An 18,176-nucleotide genomic window follows, 5' to 3' on the forward strand; every position below is an offset into this window, starting at 1 on the left:
TTTTTATTGATTTCATAGAGGAAGGAAGACAGAGAGAAAGATAGAAACATCAATGATGAGAGAGAATCATTGATTGGCTGCCTCCTGCACACCCCACACTGGGGATCAAGCCTGCAACCTGGGCATGTACCCCGACCAGGAATAGAACCCAGGACCTCTTGGTCCATGAGACGATGCTCAATCCACTGAGCCACCACAACTGGGCAGGTCTTTTGGGTACCATCTGTTTTGGTAAGTATGGCCTTTGGCATGTCCAAAACATTTAATGCTGCTACTTTAATTGGTATGAGTTTTGTGTCATCCCGTGCTTCTGAACCAGAGGAAAAATATTTGCTGTTGGTCCTGGTGTGAGAAGGCTTAAAATAGGAGACCAAGGCAATAAAAAACCCCAAACAAACTCTTTTTCTTCACTATATCACTAGCAGTTGAGTCAAATATTATGGTAGGAAGTCATCAATCAATCCTTTCCGGAATGGAAAGGCTCCAGGTAAATATCAGCCCTCACGTACATTGTACAGAGTCAATAAAAATTGGCCTAATCATTTCAATAAACATGACACGATTTCTTCCCTCATTAAAGATTTAAGGAGCAACGCTGTAGGAATGATAACTCTCTTCAACAAATGAAACTGAATAAAATATGTGAAAGGAATATTTTGGCTGGTTCCAGGGAGGAGAGGCTGGGGTTTGGGTTTAAATGCCAAAGAATCCTATTTTCAAGTGAATATTTCGATGTTGTGAATCTCAACTCTTGGTTAGGCGACTTCTGACTGATGACCCTTTCAGACTGGTTAGAGCCCAGTGGTTTTCATCCAGGAGATGAGGAGAGAGAGAGAGAGAGAGAGAGAGAGAGAGAGAGAGAGAGAGAGAGAGAGAGAGAGAGAGGAGAAATGGTCAGATCCTCTCTCTCCCTTGCTCTCTCCCCCTCCCAAGTTGGTGATTAGGAGAGAAGCCAAAACTGGAAAAGTGTAGCACATACTAAGTGATCTGGCTGTTCTGAACTTTTCATTGTATATACTCTAATTTTGAACCTGTCAAGTATAATCTGTCAATCATCTGCATATAGCTTGTTAAGATTACAGGGCTGTGAATGTGCACAGGAGACTGACTAAATCCTGTGATTAGCAACAAAACCCCTAAGAAAAAAAATTGAAGTATGTATTAAAAAACCTATTGCTCATAAAGACCTCGATGTTTACTTATGAAAAAGAGAAAATAAGTGATTGGGGGAGGGAAGGTATATTGGAGAATGAAGCGCACGCTGGAATTTATCTGATGTATGTTTAATAATAAAATGACAATGCGGCTGCACTCATGATGCTTAAGAACAAGAGGGATTATTAGATTTGTGCGTGGAAGGCAAAATTACTGCAAAGAATTGCTTGGGGGAATATACAAGATACAGGGTATGAAATGAAATAAAACAAATACAGGGCAGATGACTGGTTTCTCTGTATTGCTGGGCAGATTTAATTAATTGCTAATAGAGCACTGAGTCATGAATTACTCAATCATTACCATTGTTTCAATTGTGGAATTTTCCTCTTAAATACAGATTCATTAGAAAAGAAGAAAATGCCACTGAGCTGCAAAGTACTGAGCCATCTTGTGAAGATATTTTGGAATAAGTTGGAAGCATTCTGTTTTCTTATTTTGGTGGGAGGCCTTCTTGTCTTTAGGAGTCCCATCGAATTTGAAATAAGCCAGTGAACTTTTCAATGACTCCATGCCCTCTCTGCAGTAACTTGTTGTGATTGTAGGTATTTGAGAATCGGCAGGGTGAGGTGGTGGAAAAGGCCAGGGGTTTAGACTCAAACAGACCTGGTTCAAATCCCAGATTTAGCATCTGTCAGAGGTGTGACCCTCAGGAAGCTACACAACTGCTCTGAGTCTCAGTCTTCTGCTGTGTATGGGCATAGTATGAGGAGGCGTGATCATTCATCTGTTGCTATTGAGGAATGACAGTATATGAAGCGCTGTGCTAAATGCTCTGGGTGTAAGTCAATGATCGTTTGGTGTTGGATATTGTGCTAATCATTTCGTGTATCAAATCTTGTTCAATCCTCACAGCAACTCTGTAATACCTACCTGGATGTAGGTAGGTACATGTATACACGCATATATGAGCAAAACATATACATAAGTAATTTCATAGTAGAAGTAGAAGGAGGTTTTCTCTGGATAGATCAGTCTCCTCATCCGAGTGCCTTTATAATTCTTCTTTGCTTTTTCTTCTCTTCTTACTATTCTTAGAAGAAAGGCTTGGATATTACTCACTTGCACAATTAGAGAAAAATAGTCAGAACATGATGTCATAGGATGGCAGCAGCTTCCCCTCCTTCGGGGTTGGCCGCTAGGCGCTGGAGGCCGAGGCGGGGATGTGCGGCTCAAGTGCTTGCAACTGTTCAAGTCGCACTTGGCGTCTGAGCGCCCCTCCCATGAAGGGTTCTGCCATTTGAAATGTCACGCAAAGCAAAGTTTGCCACGTATTAATTCAGAGAGAAATGGGGCGGTGTCATTGCCCACAGGAAATCCCTTCATAGAGCTTGAATGTCTTTATTATAAATAAGCCTCCAGCACCTTAACTGGAAATGCGTTATATGCCTTGCTATGGCCTTCTTCTCTTCCGATGTTCAAAAGCTGGGGACGACGGATCATCCGCTGTGGAACTTTGCAGGCCGTCCATTCTGCAGCTGTGGTGGTGGTTACAAGCGGTGGACTGATTCCTGGCCATCTTGGGCATCTCAAGCTTAATCTCCTGAGAAAATCTTTAGCCAAGTCAGGTTTTCAATTGCCGTGTTAGTCATCCTCCTGATTGCATAAGGAATACCGTAGGAGCATTTCAAATGCCATCCGCTCTTGGCAGCGGAATGACAATGAGGATGAATTATGAAAAACGAGGTGCCCATAAAGGCAGGCCTGGGGACAGGGCTTGCACTCTGCTCCCCAATCTGCCTCTACAGTAACTCCGCTCCCTTACCACAGTGCTCGCTGGAAGAAAAGCATCATCTGAATTAATTATTTGCCCATATGGTGTGCTCCTGATGTCAGCTAATGCTACATTAAGGACTTACATGCTGGGCACCCATTAAATAACCAAGTAAATATTTGTATTGTTTGTGATAAACTGGCTCCTTCTGTGGGTATGTTCGGTGCCTTTGTAAACATTCTTTTAGTGGGCAGACTCTTGGGGCTTCATACCAGGCTAAAATCTGACAAAGAGGCCTCACCCCCACTGTGGGCTTTTGGAGCTCAGTGAATATTTAGTAACACTTCAATGTAATAGCGATATTATTATGGTACATTGCCGGACTGAATGCTATGTGAATAACATTAGTCACGTGGACCCATTCTTTTTTTTTAAATATGTATTTTTTTTTTTATTGATTTCAGAGAGGAAGGGAGAGAGAAATAGAAACATCAATGATGAGAGAGAATCATTGATTGGCTGCCTCTTGTATGGCCCCTAGTGAGGATCAGGCCTGCAACCCAGGCATGTGCCCTTAATTAGAATTGAACCTGGGACCCTTTGGTCCACAGGCCAATGCTCTATCCACTGAGCCAAACCGGCTAGGGCTCGTGGACCCATTCTTGTCCTTGCCTGCATGTTCTGAGTACGTCTGTGTGATTTCCACAGTATCCCATAGTCATTAGGGATACAGTTACTGCAGCCGGCACCAAATATTTATACTGAAGCAACATGAGTGTTAGGCTTCGAGGTAGAAGTGTGCCCAGCCTCTGAGGAAAAGACTGAGGCGAGGCAAGTGACCCCGTTTTTCTCTGGTGAAATACATTATGTCACTGGAACATACACATGGTTGATAAGTGCTCCGAGGACATGAATGAGGTTGACTTTGCACAGTCTTCCCCGAAGGTCACATTGTCACATGGGGAAATAATGGATCATCGCGGGGCACCTTTTTCTGAGAAGAAGCCAGCGTTTGAGGAAAGCTTGATGTGAGACTGGGAGAGAGTGACATCAAGTTGAGGAGGCGCCTCAGGACCTGTGCTTGGCAGTTGGCTGAACATACATTGCTAATGGTCGTGGGGGCTTTTTGGAATAAGGTCCTTATAATGGTTCCTTTTCAGTGAGCATTAGGACATCTTTTTTTGCATGCTTGATATTTCAAAGGGGCCTCCGTATGAGCTCTCAAATGCCTTTTTTTTTTTTTGTCTCACAAAAGGAAGGTTTTCACTTGTTCGGTATTATTCTACTTAAATCTAAGTTGTGGAGGCGATGGTAGCACTTCCCTAGATTCCTGGGATCAACCTGTGCCCAACTCTGTCAGCTAATGAAGATTAGTGTAACTGGGTGAACAGACTTGCAAACAGCCTCTACACAAGTCTGGGAAAGTGAAAAGGCTCTCATTCCTTTTCCAAAAGTGAGGAGAATGGGCCAATAAGTACTTCTCTTTATTTTAAGGCAATGCGGCTTGTAATTGGCTGAGTCTTGGCTATGGAAATTAATTTGTGGAGAGAAGAAAAGCTAATAATGCTATCTTCCCCTGCACCCTACTTTTTTTTTTTAAACTTCTAAGTGAATTTACTTCACTACCCCTAAAGGCAGATCTCTGATCTCTTTATAAATGAATTCACCCATTTATTCATTCATTGATTCACTTGTTTAACAAAGTTTCATTGATTGCCTGCTAGGTCTCAGGTATTATGTGTGATTCTGAACTTGGCCCAGGAATCTGGAACCTCTAGTTTGGGGCAAAATGAGATGGTGGGAGATGTATGTTCAGAAAACAGGAAGATTGCCCTGGCCATTGTGGCTCAGTTGGCTGGAGTGTTGTCCTGTGTCCCGAAAGGGCACATACCTGGGTTGTGGGTTTGATCCCCAGTGGAGGTGCATATGGGAGGCAACTGATCACTGTTTCCTCTCCCATTGATGTCTCTCTCTCTCTCTCTCTCTCTCTCTCTCTCTCTCTCTCTCTCTCTCTCTCTCCATCTCCCCCTTTCCCCCTCTCTCCCCCCTTTCCTCCCCTCTCTATAATCAGTAAAAGCATATCCTCTTGTGAGGATAACAGAAAAAGAGAAAAAAAGGAAGATGGTCACAGCTAGTATCTAAAGTGGATAAGCTGAAAGGCAGGCACTGGGGAGCAGAGACCCACAACTGGAGTCTCTTCAGAATAGGACACCAGGAACAGGTTGTGAAGAACCTCCTGGATAAATTGCAAGACTGAAGGAATATGAGTTTTGCAATGGACTTGCTCTTGCTATTCTTAAAGTTTTATGATAACTGAAGAACTCCCTTAGCAGGTCAGGAACAGCTTACCTTTTAGCCTTTACTCCCAGCCAATGCATTGGGTTTGAGGAGACTGTTTGGTCCAAGAAAAGGAAGGTGCTTTAGGTTCTTCATACCTAGAGCTACCCATTCCCTCTGCTGCCTTCTGGGCTTTCCAGATGTTAGGGCGTGTGTTTTTTTTTAGGGGGTCATGCAGCCTTTCCGAGCTCAGCACACGGAGTGCACACTGATACGTAGGCTAGGAATGCTAATTCTTTCCTTGTGTTGAGGTCCTGAATATAAATTGTCTGGCCTTCACCTGGGCATATTACATGTAAAAGCAACAGCAGCTTTTTGTCTTATTTTTTTAAAGCTAAAAAGATAAATTAGAATTTATTTCAACAGTACATTATTAAGTGCAGGTGTTACATATACAATCTATATAGAAAAGGAGAGAGAGAGAGAGAGAGAGAGAGAGAGAGAGAGAGAGAGAGAGAAATCACAAGAGAATGATTTCATCTCCATTGGGAAAACCTCATGAAACTCACCCTGATAATGGGTGTGAAGGGAAAGACATCTCCAGTTCAGGCCTTACTGACCATCTTGCTAAAGGAACTTAGCAGTTCAACTCTCAGAGGTAAACTGGGGACTTCTGGGCTCTCACCGACTCCCTGATGTGTTTCCTAGGGGCTGTTTCCCCGTTTGTCATTTGGGTCAGATCATGTCTCTCCCTGTCCCGAGAATGCCGTGGGGGATCTGGCCTGTGATCCATCTCACTCATCCTGGGCTGCCTTCCCTCTCCTCCATCTCTTTCCGGCCCCTCCCTGGCTGCCGTGGTTCATTTGTGACCCAACCACACTCACCACTAGCGAATAGTTGTCTTCATAGCTCATGTAGGTCCCTGCCTCATTACCTGCTCACATCCGCCTGCAATTCCTGTTCTCACCCACCCACCCACCCACCCACCCACCCAAAGTTAGGGACACCATATTGAATTCTTACCTATACTGGGCCCTGCACACCAGACACTTGTTATTTCTATTTAAGCTATTTATAAGCTATATACACGTATATATCCATATTTAAGCTATAGAGTAAAGCTGATTTAGACTACACTATAGCTCAGTGACTTTCAACCTGTATGCCGCAAGAATGTTTAAAACAGGCAATACCTGCCTATTTAGTCAGGGGCACTGACCTTTTTTCCCTTAGGTCATAAAAAAAGAAAAAGAAAAAAAGAAAAAGAAAACAGCCAACACAACAATAGCCATCCAGAGCGAATGAATCAAATACCTATTTTTGGGGTCAGAATTTTTTTTTTTTTGTAGTATTATTTTATTTGTCAGAATTTCCAGAACCAGGGTCTCTACTGGACAAGTAGAAAAATAGAAAACTGTACTACGAAAAGGCAACTATGACAAATAAGTATACTCATAAAGGGGCTCCTTGGACTTGAGCAAATGCAGCGTTCACCCTGGGCAGCGTAGCCCACAACAACAGAAAGGAAGTGGTGTCCCCACATTTTGAGATGTGTTTCTCTCCAGAGCTCTACTAGCTGGCCCAGTCCTGGAACCGGAAGCAATCACTTGCTATCTTCCACACTGTGTTGCTAGGTGAGGCCTGGGCAGTCAGAAGGAAGTTCTGGTTGAAGTCGCGTTGTTTGTTGCCTTCAAACTTCACTGTTCCACAGATCACAACGAGGACTGTGGTCTGGCTTGGGGTGGCTTCATCATGTACAGGCTGGCAGTCAACCACATTGATTTGGAACTCACTGGAAGGCAACATTTCAAAAAACTCACTCAAGGACTCTTGTCCTGAAACTGCATTTCCATTCCACACCAGGGTGGCTGTGCCCATGTAGAGGCGGGACAGCAGGCGCCTCCGCTTATCCATGGTGGTGTAGTAGACGTTGACGAACTCCTCAGCAGCCCTGCAGGCTTGATCCACGTAGGTCTTGAAGTCTACGGATGCCATCTCTGGCTCTCCCAAAGGAGGCCTCCACCCAGGTGCTTCCTGCACCTGAGGGAGCCGGGGCTGCGCCGGCGAAGGCCTGGGTCGGCGTGGGCGGCGACCTCGGTCAGCCCGGGTCGGCGTTGGCGTTGGCGGTTCTCCTCGCGGCGCCCCCTGCGCGGACCATAGCTCCTTGGAGAACTGGCCCCCCGAGGTCGCGGGGCGGGCCTCAGAATTTTAGTAATTAGTAATTAGTTTATGTGTGCCATGAGATGAAAAAAGTTGAAAATCGCTGCTATACAGTATAGCTGATTTAGGCTACGCTAGAGCTTATGCTATATCTAAGCATTGCATATTCCAGGGGATAAGTGCTATTATGATACCCCTGTTAGGGATGAAAAGAAACCTGAGCTCTAAGGTGGAGTTAGGCACTGCCCTTGACGCCCCCCCCCCCCCCCCCCACTGCTGTGTGAGTGCTCTCTTCAGTGCTGTGTTGCTCAGCAGATGGACTGAAGGTCTCAGATAAGCCTAATACTGTTCCAGTGCCTGGCAAACACCACTGCCCTGTGCTCACAGAGCTCCTCTTCTAGGGAGGAAGACGGACACTATGCAGGCCCATGTTTAATATACCCCCGCATCGATGCAATGAGCGCCAAGGAGGCAAATAGCAGGATGAGGGACAGAGTGAGGAAGGCGTGCTGTATCGATGGCCTCTGACCCGAGGGGAGGTTAGTGTGGCTGGAGCAGAGTGAGGGATGGAGAGAGGCCGAAATGAGTTCAGGGAGGGGATATGGGGCCACAGGAGGGGCGGGGGGCGGTTGTGGACTATGGTATGTTGCTTGGGTTTAATTTTGGAACCATGGGATGGTTGAGTCAGGAGTCAAATAATCCAGCCCATGTTTTTAATATATATATATATATATATATATATATATATATATATATATATATATATATATAATTGATTTCAGAGAGGAAGGGAGAGGCTGAGAGGGATAGAAATGTCAATGATGAGAGAGAATCATTGATCAGTTGCCTCCTACATGCCCCACACTGGGCATTGAGCAGCAACCCTGACCAGGAATCAAACCCTCATCTCCTGGTTCATAGGCTGACACTCACCCATTGAGCCACAAGAGGAACAGTAATGGAGAATTGGCCCGACCACCAGGGAGAATAGATTTACCTTCCACTCAGATGAACGTGTGGGTTTTGGGGGGTATACTCATTTTCTAGGGCTGTTGCAACAAGTCATCACAAATCTGGGTGGCTTAAAACAACAGAAATGTATTGTCTCACAGTTCTGGAGGCTTAAAAACCCAAATTAAGGTATTAGCAAGGCTATCCTTCCTCTGAAGGCCCTAAGGAAGAAGCCTGTTTTGCCTCTTTTAGCTTCCAGCTGTTGCCATCCTTGGCGTTTCTTGGCTTGTAGATGCATCACACTGACCTCTGCCTTGTAGTCACATGGCCTTCTCCCTGTGTCTCTGTCCAATTTTTCTCTTCTTATAAGGATGCTATTCATTGGATGAGGGCCCACCTTAATCCAGTCTGACTTCATCTTAACCTGATTACTTCCCCAAGGACCTTATTTCCTGACAAGGTCACTTTCACAGATACTGGGGAACATAATTCAACCTACAACAGTGGGGACCACGAATTTTATTTGAGTCAGGTTAAGTCTAAGATGGAGGGATGGGCATGTGGGCAGTTGAACAGAGGGATGTGCAATTGGGGCTGAGTCTGAGCTGAAGGAACAGACGGGGCAGCATAGTGCAGAGGTGGTGGTGGAAGCTACAGGACTCTGGAGAAGAGGGAATGACTTGAAAAGGTAAAGATTAAGGACCCAACCTGGAACACTCTTGTGTTTAGAGGTCAAGAGACAGGAAGGAGGAGGATCTGGATGGAGGTGATTTGGTTCCGTGTCTGTCTGTCTTACAGACTCTGAGCTGCTGGAGAACAGCAAACCACCATTATATTTCTAGCTGCAGCACAGGCGCTGGCGTAGAGAGGCTCTCCTTACATGCTTTCTAAATAAATGGACGGTGCAATTTCTCTGTTTTAAGCCATACATAAATGTACAACATCACCGGAGAGGTAATACCAACAGAAAGGCAGGGGCTGGCCTGTCTGCAGCCAGCCAGTGTGTTTGTAATCACAGATACTCGTCCATGCTATCCACCTGGGATGGGAAAAGGACATTTGTGTGAAAATGGGCTTGGACCATCTACTCTGACCTTCACCGTGGGACCCAGTGCTGAAAACGGCCAAGGCACCCTCAGGCTTCACTAACAGACCCACGCCCTGCCCTGGTGCAAGGGAAGCTATTTTCATATTGTGCTGTGCAGTGGTCAGCCTGCCCGGAGAGTCCCAGTGCTGAGAACTTGGCAGCTGGAATGGAGAGTTTCCACAGGGCTGGGATGATAGGGTGAAGGGTTTTGAAGTCGAGGCATCGTTAGCAAAGGGAAGACCACGTGAGAAGAAACAGGATCGCCATCTTTAAATGTCCCTAGTTTTATCAAGGGGAAAAGGACGAGACTCATGTTATATTCTGGAAGGCAACACTAAGAACCCTGGGCAGAAGAGACACCAAGGGACATTTAGATGTAACCTAAGGATTTGTGTTCATACAGAGTGTCATGGTTAAGAGAGTTACCAAAACGTAGTGTTTCAGAGCATGAGCCGCCAGAGAGCGTGGGTTTGATTCTGGTGTCTGTCATTCACCGTGTAACCTTGGCAGAGGGAGTATGGGTGGGCCCTAGCAATATCTGCCAAGATAAGTCACTTGAACTCTCTGAACCTTGTCTATTACTCTCTAAAACAGGCATAATGATAACATAGGGCTCATGGGTCTTTGTGGAGATGAAGGGAGATAATGAATATTCAATGTTTAGCTTACCGCTTGGCCATGGAAAGCCAGCAAGGGTAGCTAGTATTGTTCTAAAAGAGAAATGTATGAATAAGGAGACCGTGCCTTTCAAAGAGTAGTGGCCATGGACTCTACTGAGGAAATAAATTATTAGAGGGAGTTTTTGTCCATTTAATTTGCTTGGAGAAGTGCCCATAATAGAATCTTACACACTTGGTCACTTAAAAGAATTATATGTGGCTGACACACTGAAGTCCCATTTATCCACTCGGACAGAAGGTTCATCTTGAGTATAGAGCCTGTAATTTACTTACGGGTGTATATGGTGGGATAAGCCAGGTTAATGTCTGGGAACAGAGACCAACAATTAGCAAGTTAATTAGGATCCTGATTTCTGTAGTGAAGGATAATCATTTATTAGTTTAGGTCAGGCCCTGGGTCTTCCTGCGACGTGACTTTCTATGAAAATATTGACTGAGAGGGCCTCCCTGTACCTTCCCCAGCACAATACGCACATGCTTGGGAAACTCATTATCTCTCCCAGTGATGGTAGTGAGGATTACAGTAAGTTCAGGAGGCCTGGCTTCAGCTGGCCTGTTTGAAGTTGATGGTGGAAATAGAAATAAAATTTAATACAGGCACACCTCCTTTTATTACACATAGTTTTATTGTGCTCCACAGATGTTCATTTAAAAAATATATTTTTATTGATTTCAGAGAGGAAGGGAGAGAGAGAGAGAGAGAGAGAGAGAGAGAGAGAGAGAGAGAGAGAAACATCAATGATGAGAAAGAATCATTGATCAGCTGCCTCCTGCACGCCCCCTACCATTGATTGAGCCTGCAATCCAGACATGTGCCCAGACCAGGAATCAAACCGTGACTTCCTAGTTCATAGATTGAGGTTCAACTACTGAGCCATGCTGGCTGGGCCTAGTTTTTTTTTTTTTTTCCAATAAATTGAAGGTGAGGTCCTCCACCAGCAAAAATATTACAACTCATTTTATTGCGATACTGGCTTTATTGCCATGGTCTGGAACCGAATCTGCAATATCTCCGAGGTAGGCCTGGGCAACAATAGGAATAGCAGTCCTTGGACCCCACCCAGGCTCTTCAGGAACCATGATGCTGGTTTGTGACTGGCACTTTCCTCTTTTCCAGTCAATAATCTCACATAAATTAACATGATCATTTCATCTGAGGCATTTGTTGAAAAAACAAAACAAAAACCACACAACAATGTAGAAAGAATGCTATTATGCTTGGGGCTAAAAAGCATTAGGATGTGGGAAGCTTCTCTTTTTTCTTGTTTTTCACAGTGACAGCCATTGACCTGTACCTGGGTTTCAGTAGAAGGGGCTGGAAATTATAAATCCAACTGAGAGACGAGGAGAGGGCATGGGTCGAAGCTGTGGATGGAGAGAGGAGCTGCAGGGGGCGCCTCTTCTTGGCAATGAAAGACCTGGTGTTCATTGTGTTGCTTTTGTCTTCCTGCTCAACCCTTGTAGCTTAGCTTTGGCACTGGCGCCCACTGGGCCTGGTTGGAAAGTTACTTAGAGTGTCCCTGGACTAATAAGGTGGAGGCTTGGCCATGCTTCACGAGCTATAGAAAGGATGATGGACAAGGCTTTTAAAATCTGTTTGGCTGCTGTTCTCGATGCCATCAGTCATGGGTTGTGAGAGAGTTGTTTCTGTTTGTCATGTAGGAGCCGAGATGAGGTCGTGACAAACGTGGCTTTGTAAGTCACTTCGACTTTCTGATGGGAGCGGAGCCGGGCGAGAGCGCTCCCGCTTCTCTCCGCAGGGGCAGATGACCTCAGCACTTTCCCCATTTGGGTTTTAGCTGAATCTGCCAAAGGAAATGCCTACTATTAAAAGTCCAAGCCAACAACAAAGGGGAGGTTTTAAGTGACATGTCACCATTGTTTTTTCTTAACGCTACCTGGGTAAATGGAATTTTAGCAAATAAAATAAAGCAAAATGGTGGCAATAATTTCCTGTGGTCCAGGTCTCAGCAATTCAGGTGTGGATTGGTGCACATTTTTATGCGTTGTTGATGTTTAACAAATACTATTGTGTGGTTACCATCCCGCCCCCTTCCCAATGTTTCTGCTCTGATCCTACAGAGTTAACTGACATGGCCAAGGGCACTTTACAGACGGGGTCAAGGTTACAAACCCTGAGATGGGGAGATTGTCTTGGATTTCCTGGTAGACCCAGTCCAATCACATGAGTCCTGAAAATCCGGGAACTTTCCCTGGCTGCGCTGGGAGAGCAGTGGCAGCCCGAGGAGCATCCCATGCCCCATGGCTGGGTCTGAGGTACAGGGACTGTGCCCAAGGACTACATTCTGCCAACAGCTTTAAGGGGTGAGGAAGTGGCCCTCCCCTGGGGCCTGAAGAAAGGAAGGCAGCCCTGCCAGTGCTTAGATGTGAGCCTGGTGAGACCGTGTCAGAATCTGACAGACAGGACCGTAGGAGAATACGTCTCCATTGCTTTAAGCCACGGAGTTGGAGAGAATGTGTTGCAGTAGCAATAGCAAACAAATCCACCTTAGTTTCTCTGGTTTAGAGTTTTCCTAATGATGATATGGTTTCTGAACTCGGTGTGTGCCCTGCAACCAGGAAAGGCTGAATCATCTCCTATCAAAATCAAAAGCTTTGCCTTCTGTATTTCAAAGAATCCCAACCTATGATCTGGGTTGCTAGAATGTCAGGAGGCTTGACTGAGAGGACCCAGCAGAAGTGAATGACTATTTTTTATTTGTTTATATTTTTTATTGACTTCAGAGAGGAAGGGAGAGAGAGAAAGATAGAAACATCAATGGTGACAGATAATCATTGATTGGCTGCCTCCTGCACGCCCCCTACTGGGGATCGAGCCTGCAACCTGGGCATGTGCCCTGACTGGGAATCAGACTGTGACCTCCTGGTACATAGGTCAACGCTCAACCACTGAGCCACGCTGGCCGGCTGGGCAGAAGTGAATGACTATTCATGAAGCATCCCCTATGCTCTAGGGACAGCCATCCTCTCACTTAACTCTTTAATAAACTCCGAGGAGGATATTATTCCGTTTTACAGATGAGAAAGTGCTTCCCAGTGGTTCATTGGCTTTTCTGAGCTTACAGAAGCTGTGACACAGTGTGGGCTCAGAACCTCCAAAGAATGAATCCTTGCTGCGTCATGCCCCACTCTTGCTTCCTTTTTAGTAAGCCTCAGGAGTCAGGAAATCAAGAGCACAGTGGCCGAGTCTTCTGTTGTAGAAAACAAGAAGATAGAACCACTTGCCAGTCTCTCTCCCATGTTTCTTCAGTTGATGAAACATTGATGAAGGACACCGTCCCTACTCTCCCTCTCCTTCCCCCCTTCCCTCTCAAACCCACAGTGGAGGGAGCAGGACCCAGCGGACTGGCTTACCTCTCCTGCACGCCATTTCCCTGCTGTGCTCGGCTTCTCTGCTTACCAATCAGTGCAGTTTTGTGGCTTGCAGAATAAGCACCTAGTTTGTTAGCAAAAGAATCAGGTTGGTATTTAAGACGTAAGAGTATTTGAAAAAAAAAAAGATTGATTATTTTAAAGGGTCCCTTGGGACTGGCTTTGCAGATCCTACTGCATTAAGCCAGATTTGGGTTCGATTGCTTGCAGTGCCATTTGGATTAGACGTGTGCATCGTGTTTCCGAAATCCCAAGATCCTCTGCCTGCCATTGAGCAGCCCTCCATGTGGTCCAGAGAGAACATGGCCTGTCAGCTAAGGAACCCCAGTACCCCCGCCCCCTCCCCGCACCAGAAGACAGACTTTTTAAATTCAGCTGTAATGCTGGCAGAGGCCTCCAGACAGGATTTAATGGGCGGTTTTAAAGCACTCACTCGCAGCATTAAGTACCGCGCGAGCCGGAGCAAAGCATGGAAAGTGCTACCTGCTTCGAAGGAGCATCTGGTTTCGAGGGAGCGAGAAGGCTGTTTCAAAAGATGAACAGGTTGTAGTAAACAAATAGTCCTGTGCCCCGCAGGTGAGGAGGCTCACAGGCTACCTGGGCACATGCAGGTCTGGAGCAGGCAGTCAGGTGTTGGTGGCATGTGTTTGTTCGTGGGTTGGTTGGCCAAGATGCCTGAAACAGTCCCAGCACCTTCTCGGCTGGAGAAGCGAGTCCTCTGACCTTGGCTGGACCTTGGTGGCTGGACCTCAGTGTGCTGTTCAAGAGCCCTGTGTCTGGATGGATCCCACCCCTGAGGTCTGAGGTCTAGGGGGTGAGCTGGGCATCCTCATCCATAGGATTTTGAATGGTAGCTAGTCCATCTAGTCTATTAGTTCTTCTGAATTCCCTTCCTAGAGTCGGATCACGCTTCTAGAACCTTCTCTTCTGCCACTGCTAGAGTTCTGCCTACTTGTGTGGGCCATTCCTGTCCCAGGTGCCCCCTCACCTGGCTTCTGGCTGGAGCCAGTGCCTGAGATCTCTGCTCTCTGTTGGATTGATGTCTTTGTGTTACTTGCCTCAGCTTATAACTTGCTTTTCAGACTCAGGGCTCTCTGCCCCTTATCCATCTCTGCCTCTGGGTCAGCTTCCACCCCCCACCCTGTCCCTCACATCCTGGGCTTCCTCTGGCCTCTGGCCTCCCACTCTCTGGTGGTTCTGTGTTAAAGTCCCAGTGTGCCTCATTTGGGAGTGGGAATAGCAACAGAATGGCCCCCCAGTTCATCCCTGTGGGCTCCTTGATTTACACCCATGAGGTTTACAACTCCCCTCCCAGGCTTCAGCAATGACCCTAGAACCCACCAACGCAGGACCCAGCTCTGCAACTTCTCGTTGAAACGGCCACACAGCCTTAAATAAGATTCTTACTGAAATAAAACAAGTGAAAATCTCTCTCTTCTTTGCTGACTGCAGGAGGCCTTTTTATAGATGACCATATTATAAAAAAAAAAGAAAGAAAGAAAGAAAGAAAGAAAGAAAGAAAGAAAGAAAGAAAGAAAGAAAGAAAGAAAGGAAGACACCAACTGTGAGTTTTCGGTTAGGAAACAGTCCCAGAGTACACTATGCCCCAAATCAGGTGGCTGTGTGTTTTCTATTCCATGAGATCTTTCCCTCTCAGCTCAACTCTTAAACTAATTTTAAATACTTCACACTAAACACTTCTTACATGAGATAGTGTCTTTTTGGAAAGGGTTCTGGGTTATATCTGGGTTTATTTTTGTAAACCATTTTTTTTTATATTGAACTCTACAATGTGCATTGTAATGGTTTTTATAAGCACTCCACATCAAGGGAAACATCTGTAGTCGAAATAATCTGTCTTAAACACCACGTTCAGCATATCACAACTCTGCTCGGAAATTTTGGGTGGCTTCTAATCTCTTTTCCTTTCATTTAAATTTGAGTGTCTGACTTTCCAGGTCTCCTGGCACCCGACCCCACTTGACCTTTTCTTTTCCAGCATGTCTTTTTGTTGTCCTTTCTCCACCTTCAGCTCAGAATGAATGAGAGGCGGTGTTATAATTAGTGACAAAGACCCCAAAGCCGGAGTTCGTGGTTCAAGTCATGGCTCCGAACTGCATGTCTTTGGCAAATTGCCTAACTTGCCTGCTTCTTTTTTTCATCTGTAAAATGGGATAATAATGTGACCTACCTTCTAGAGTTGACATGAAGATTGACTCTATTGTGATGAAAGTGTGAAAGCCTGCTTTCTAGCACACAGTGAATGTTCAATAGGTGTGAGCTATTATTGTACACCCTCTTGTAGGGGTGGAGGGGATTGGTAATTTGGATACCACAGGTGTAGGTATCCTTATACTTGGTTTAACCTGAAATTGGCATATCACTTGGAACATTTTTCCCCCTTTATTTTTGCAGATACAGGATAGATTCGGGCACCTTTGACCATTTAGAATGTACTGACTAAAGAATTTTTCTAAAAGTAGCCAAATCTCTATTCTCAGCCCTCGCTATTTGCATATGCACACAAGGTATTACCTAGAATCCAGAAAGTCAAATACATTTTAGGTTTGAATCATTTTTTTCTGTGTTCACTGCTGTATCATTGAGACCAGCTTGGGAGGTATAGGTACAGGGTAATTCATCTTTGATGAAGGGTTGGTTTGAATCAGGAGCCTGTAGAAGCAGAGTGTTTCAGTGGTGGTTTTTGCTATTTTGGAACTTTCTATTCTGGTTCTCTAGCCCCCTTCCTCCAAATGAATCCCACAAGCCAACTGACCTTCAGAGCTTGGTTTGAAGCTCATTGAGAACATCAGAAAATGAGACTGCCACAGAGGGCCAGATTTCCACTCTCTCTAGCCCAGTTTTCTGTCATCAATATAGGGGGAAGTGTTTTTGTCTTTTTTAAAATATATTTTTATTGATTTCAGAGAGGAAGGGAGAGGGAGAGAGAGATAGAAACATCAATGATGAGGGAGAACCATTGATGGGCTGCCTCCTGCACGTCCCCTCCTGGGCATTGAGCCCACAACCCAAGCATGTGCCTTTGACCAGATTCAAACCCAGGACCTTTCAGTGCACAGGCCGATGCTCTATTTACTGAGCCAAACTGGCTAGGGCAGAAGTGTTGGTTTTTAGGAGAACATGTCATAGATCTACCACAAATTATCTTCAGGAAGTCAGTCAGGGGCTCACCCTAACAGCTAGCAAAGTCAGGGACCCCATTGGGTCACATTGGGTTGGATGCCCTGATGGAATCTAAGGAGGAAGTCAAAGGCTCAAAGTCAGACTCTCTGAAGTTTTTTAACTGACTCAAAATGTAGTTTAATGAAAAGAAAATAGTTTTGGTTTTGATCACTTTGCCCATTTATTTTACAGAACAATCCCCTTTCATTTTACCATAGCCGAATGCATTTTTGCATCAAGAATTTAAGTCTTGGTGATATAACAAAGGAAAGATTTCCTTATATATCATCCAATAGTCATTATATAGATTTCTCCCTGAAAGAGAATTAAATGGGCTTCTTATCTTTATATTTTAGTTGAGGGATATTATTAAGTAAGAGACCAAATTATTCTAGGGGGTAAAAGATTGGTAAAAGATTGGTAAACATCATCTTGGGCAACCTCTGGAGGCCTTAGTCGTCCCATTTGTAATTGGAAACAAAAATAATGAAAGATTCTCTCCCCCCGCCCGCTCCCCCCCCCCGCCCCACACACACACCAGATTTGTTTTTGAAACTTGAGTGAACCAATGCATACAAAGTGCTTAGGACACTACCTGGCCTATCTCAGGACACAGTAAATGAAAGTTCAGTCAGTTAAATATGTTAAGTCTTTTATTCTGTGCACGTAAAAGGCACAGGGGCCACACAAGTCAATAAGAAATGCCTTCTGCTTCTAAGAATCTTACACTAAAGACACTGGGTATAGGAAGTCTGTGGGTTTAGTCAATAAAAGAGGAAACAACTTAGTTGTGGGCTTGTTAGGTGTTGGGATGACCTGATGGCACTATCTTCACAAGGACGGCAGGGCCACCCGAGATGTGGCTTCTGCCCATGTGAACAGCCTCATGTTAACTGCTCCTCTCCTCGCTTATGAGACTCCAGCCACACTGGCCACCTCTCCTCACTCAACAACCACTTAGTAGATATATATTGAGCATCTTCCATGAGCAAGACACTATTAGCAAGATCAGAAGCCTGCTTTCCTGGAACATATGTGCTGCCTGTGTCTCAACGTGCTAAATTCTTTCTCACTTAAAGACCTTTAATCACGTGTCCTCCCTACCTAGATTGGTTCCTCTTTGATGCCTTCTTCACACTAACTTTCCTACATCCCCCATAGACCCCCTCTAGTTTGCCCCCACCCCCACCCCCCACCCCAGGCCTTCACCACCCTATTATCTGTATCCATGAGTTATGCATATATGCATACAAGTTCTTTGGTCGATTACTTTCCATCCACCCTCACCTGCCTTCCCTCTGAGATTCTGCAATCTATGCCTCTATGCATCCCTATTATTATTATTACTAGAGGCCCGGTGCACAAAAATTTGTGCACTCGGGGGGGGGGAGGGGGGGGTCCCTCAGCCTGGCCTGTGCCCTCTAGCAGTCTGGGACCCCTCAGGAGATAACGACCTGCTGGCTTAGGCCTGCTCCCGGGTGGCAGAGGGCAGGCCCAATCCCTAGGTGCAGCCCCT

At 45.4% G+C, this 18,176-nt stretch overlaps 2 protein-coding genes across 2 annotated transcripts in view; one reads left to right on the top strand and one right to left on the bottom strand.

The window, feature by feature from the left end:
• The window catches only part of PPARGC1A (PPARG coactivator 1 alpha), a 663,751-nt gene that overhangs the window by 98,772 nt on the left and 546,803 nt on the right, over positions 1–18,176 (top strand). The window lies entirely within an intron of this gene.
• On the bottom strand, positions 6,539–7,389 carry LOC132220778 (NTF2-related export protein 1). Its single transcript, XM_059674323.1, has one exon. The coding sequence runs from the start codon at positions 7,199–7,201 to the stop codon at positions 6,779–6,781; it is 423 nt and encodes a 140-aa protein (XP_059530306.1). The 5' UTR covers positions 7,202–7,389; the 3' UTR covers positions 6,539–6,778.

The sequence above is a fragment of the Myotis daubentonii genome, chromosome 1, assembly GCF_963259705.1.
Source record: "Myotis daubentonii chromosome 1, mMyoDau2.1, whole genome shotgun sequence".
Taxonomy (NCBI): domain Eukaryota; kingdom Metazoa; phylum Chordata; class Mammalia; order Chiroptera; family Vespertilionidae; genus Myotis; species Myotis daubentonii.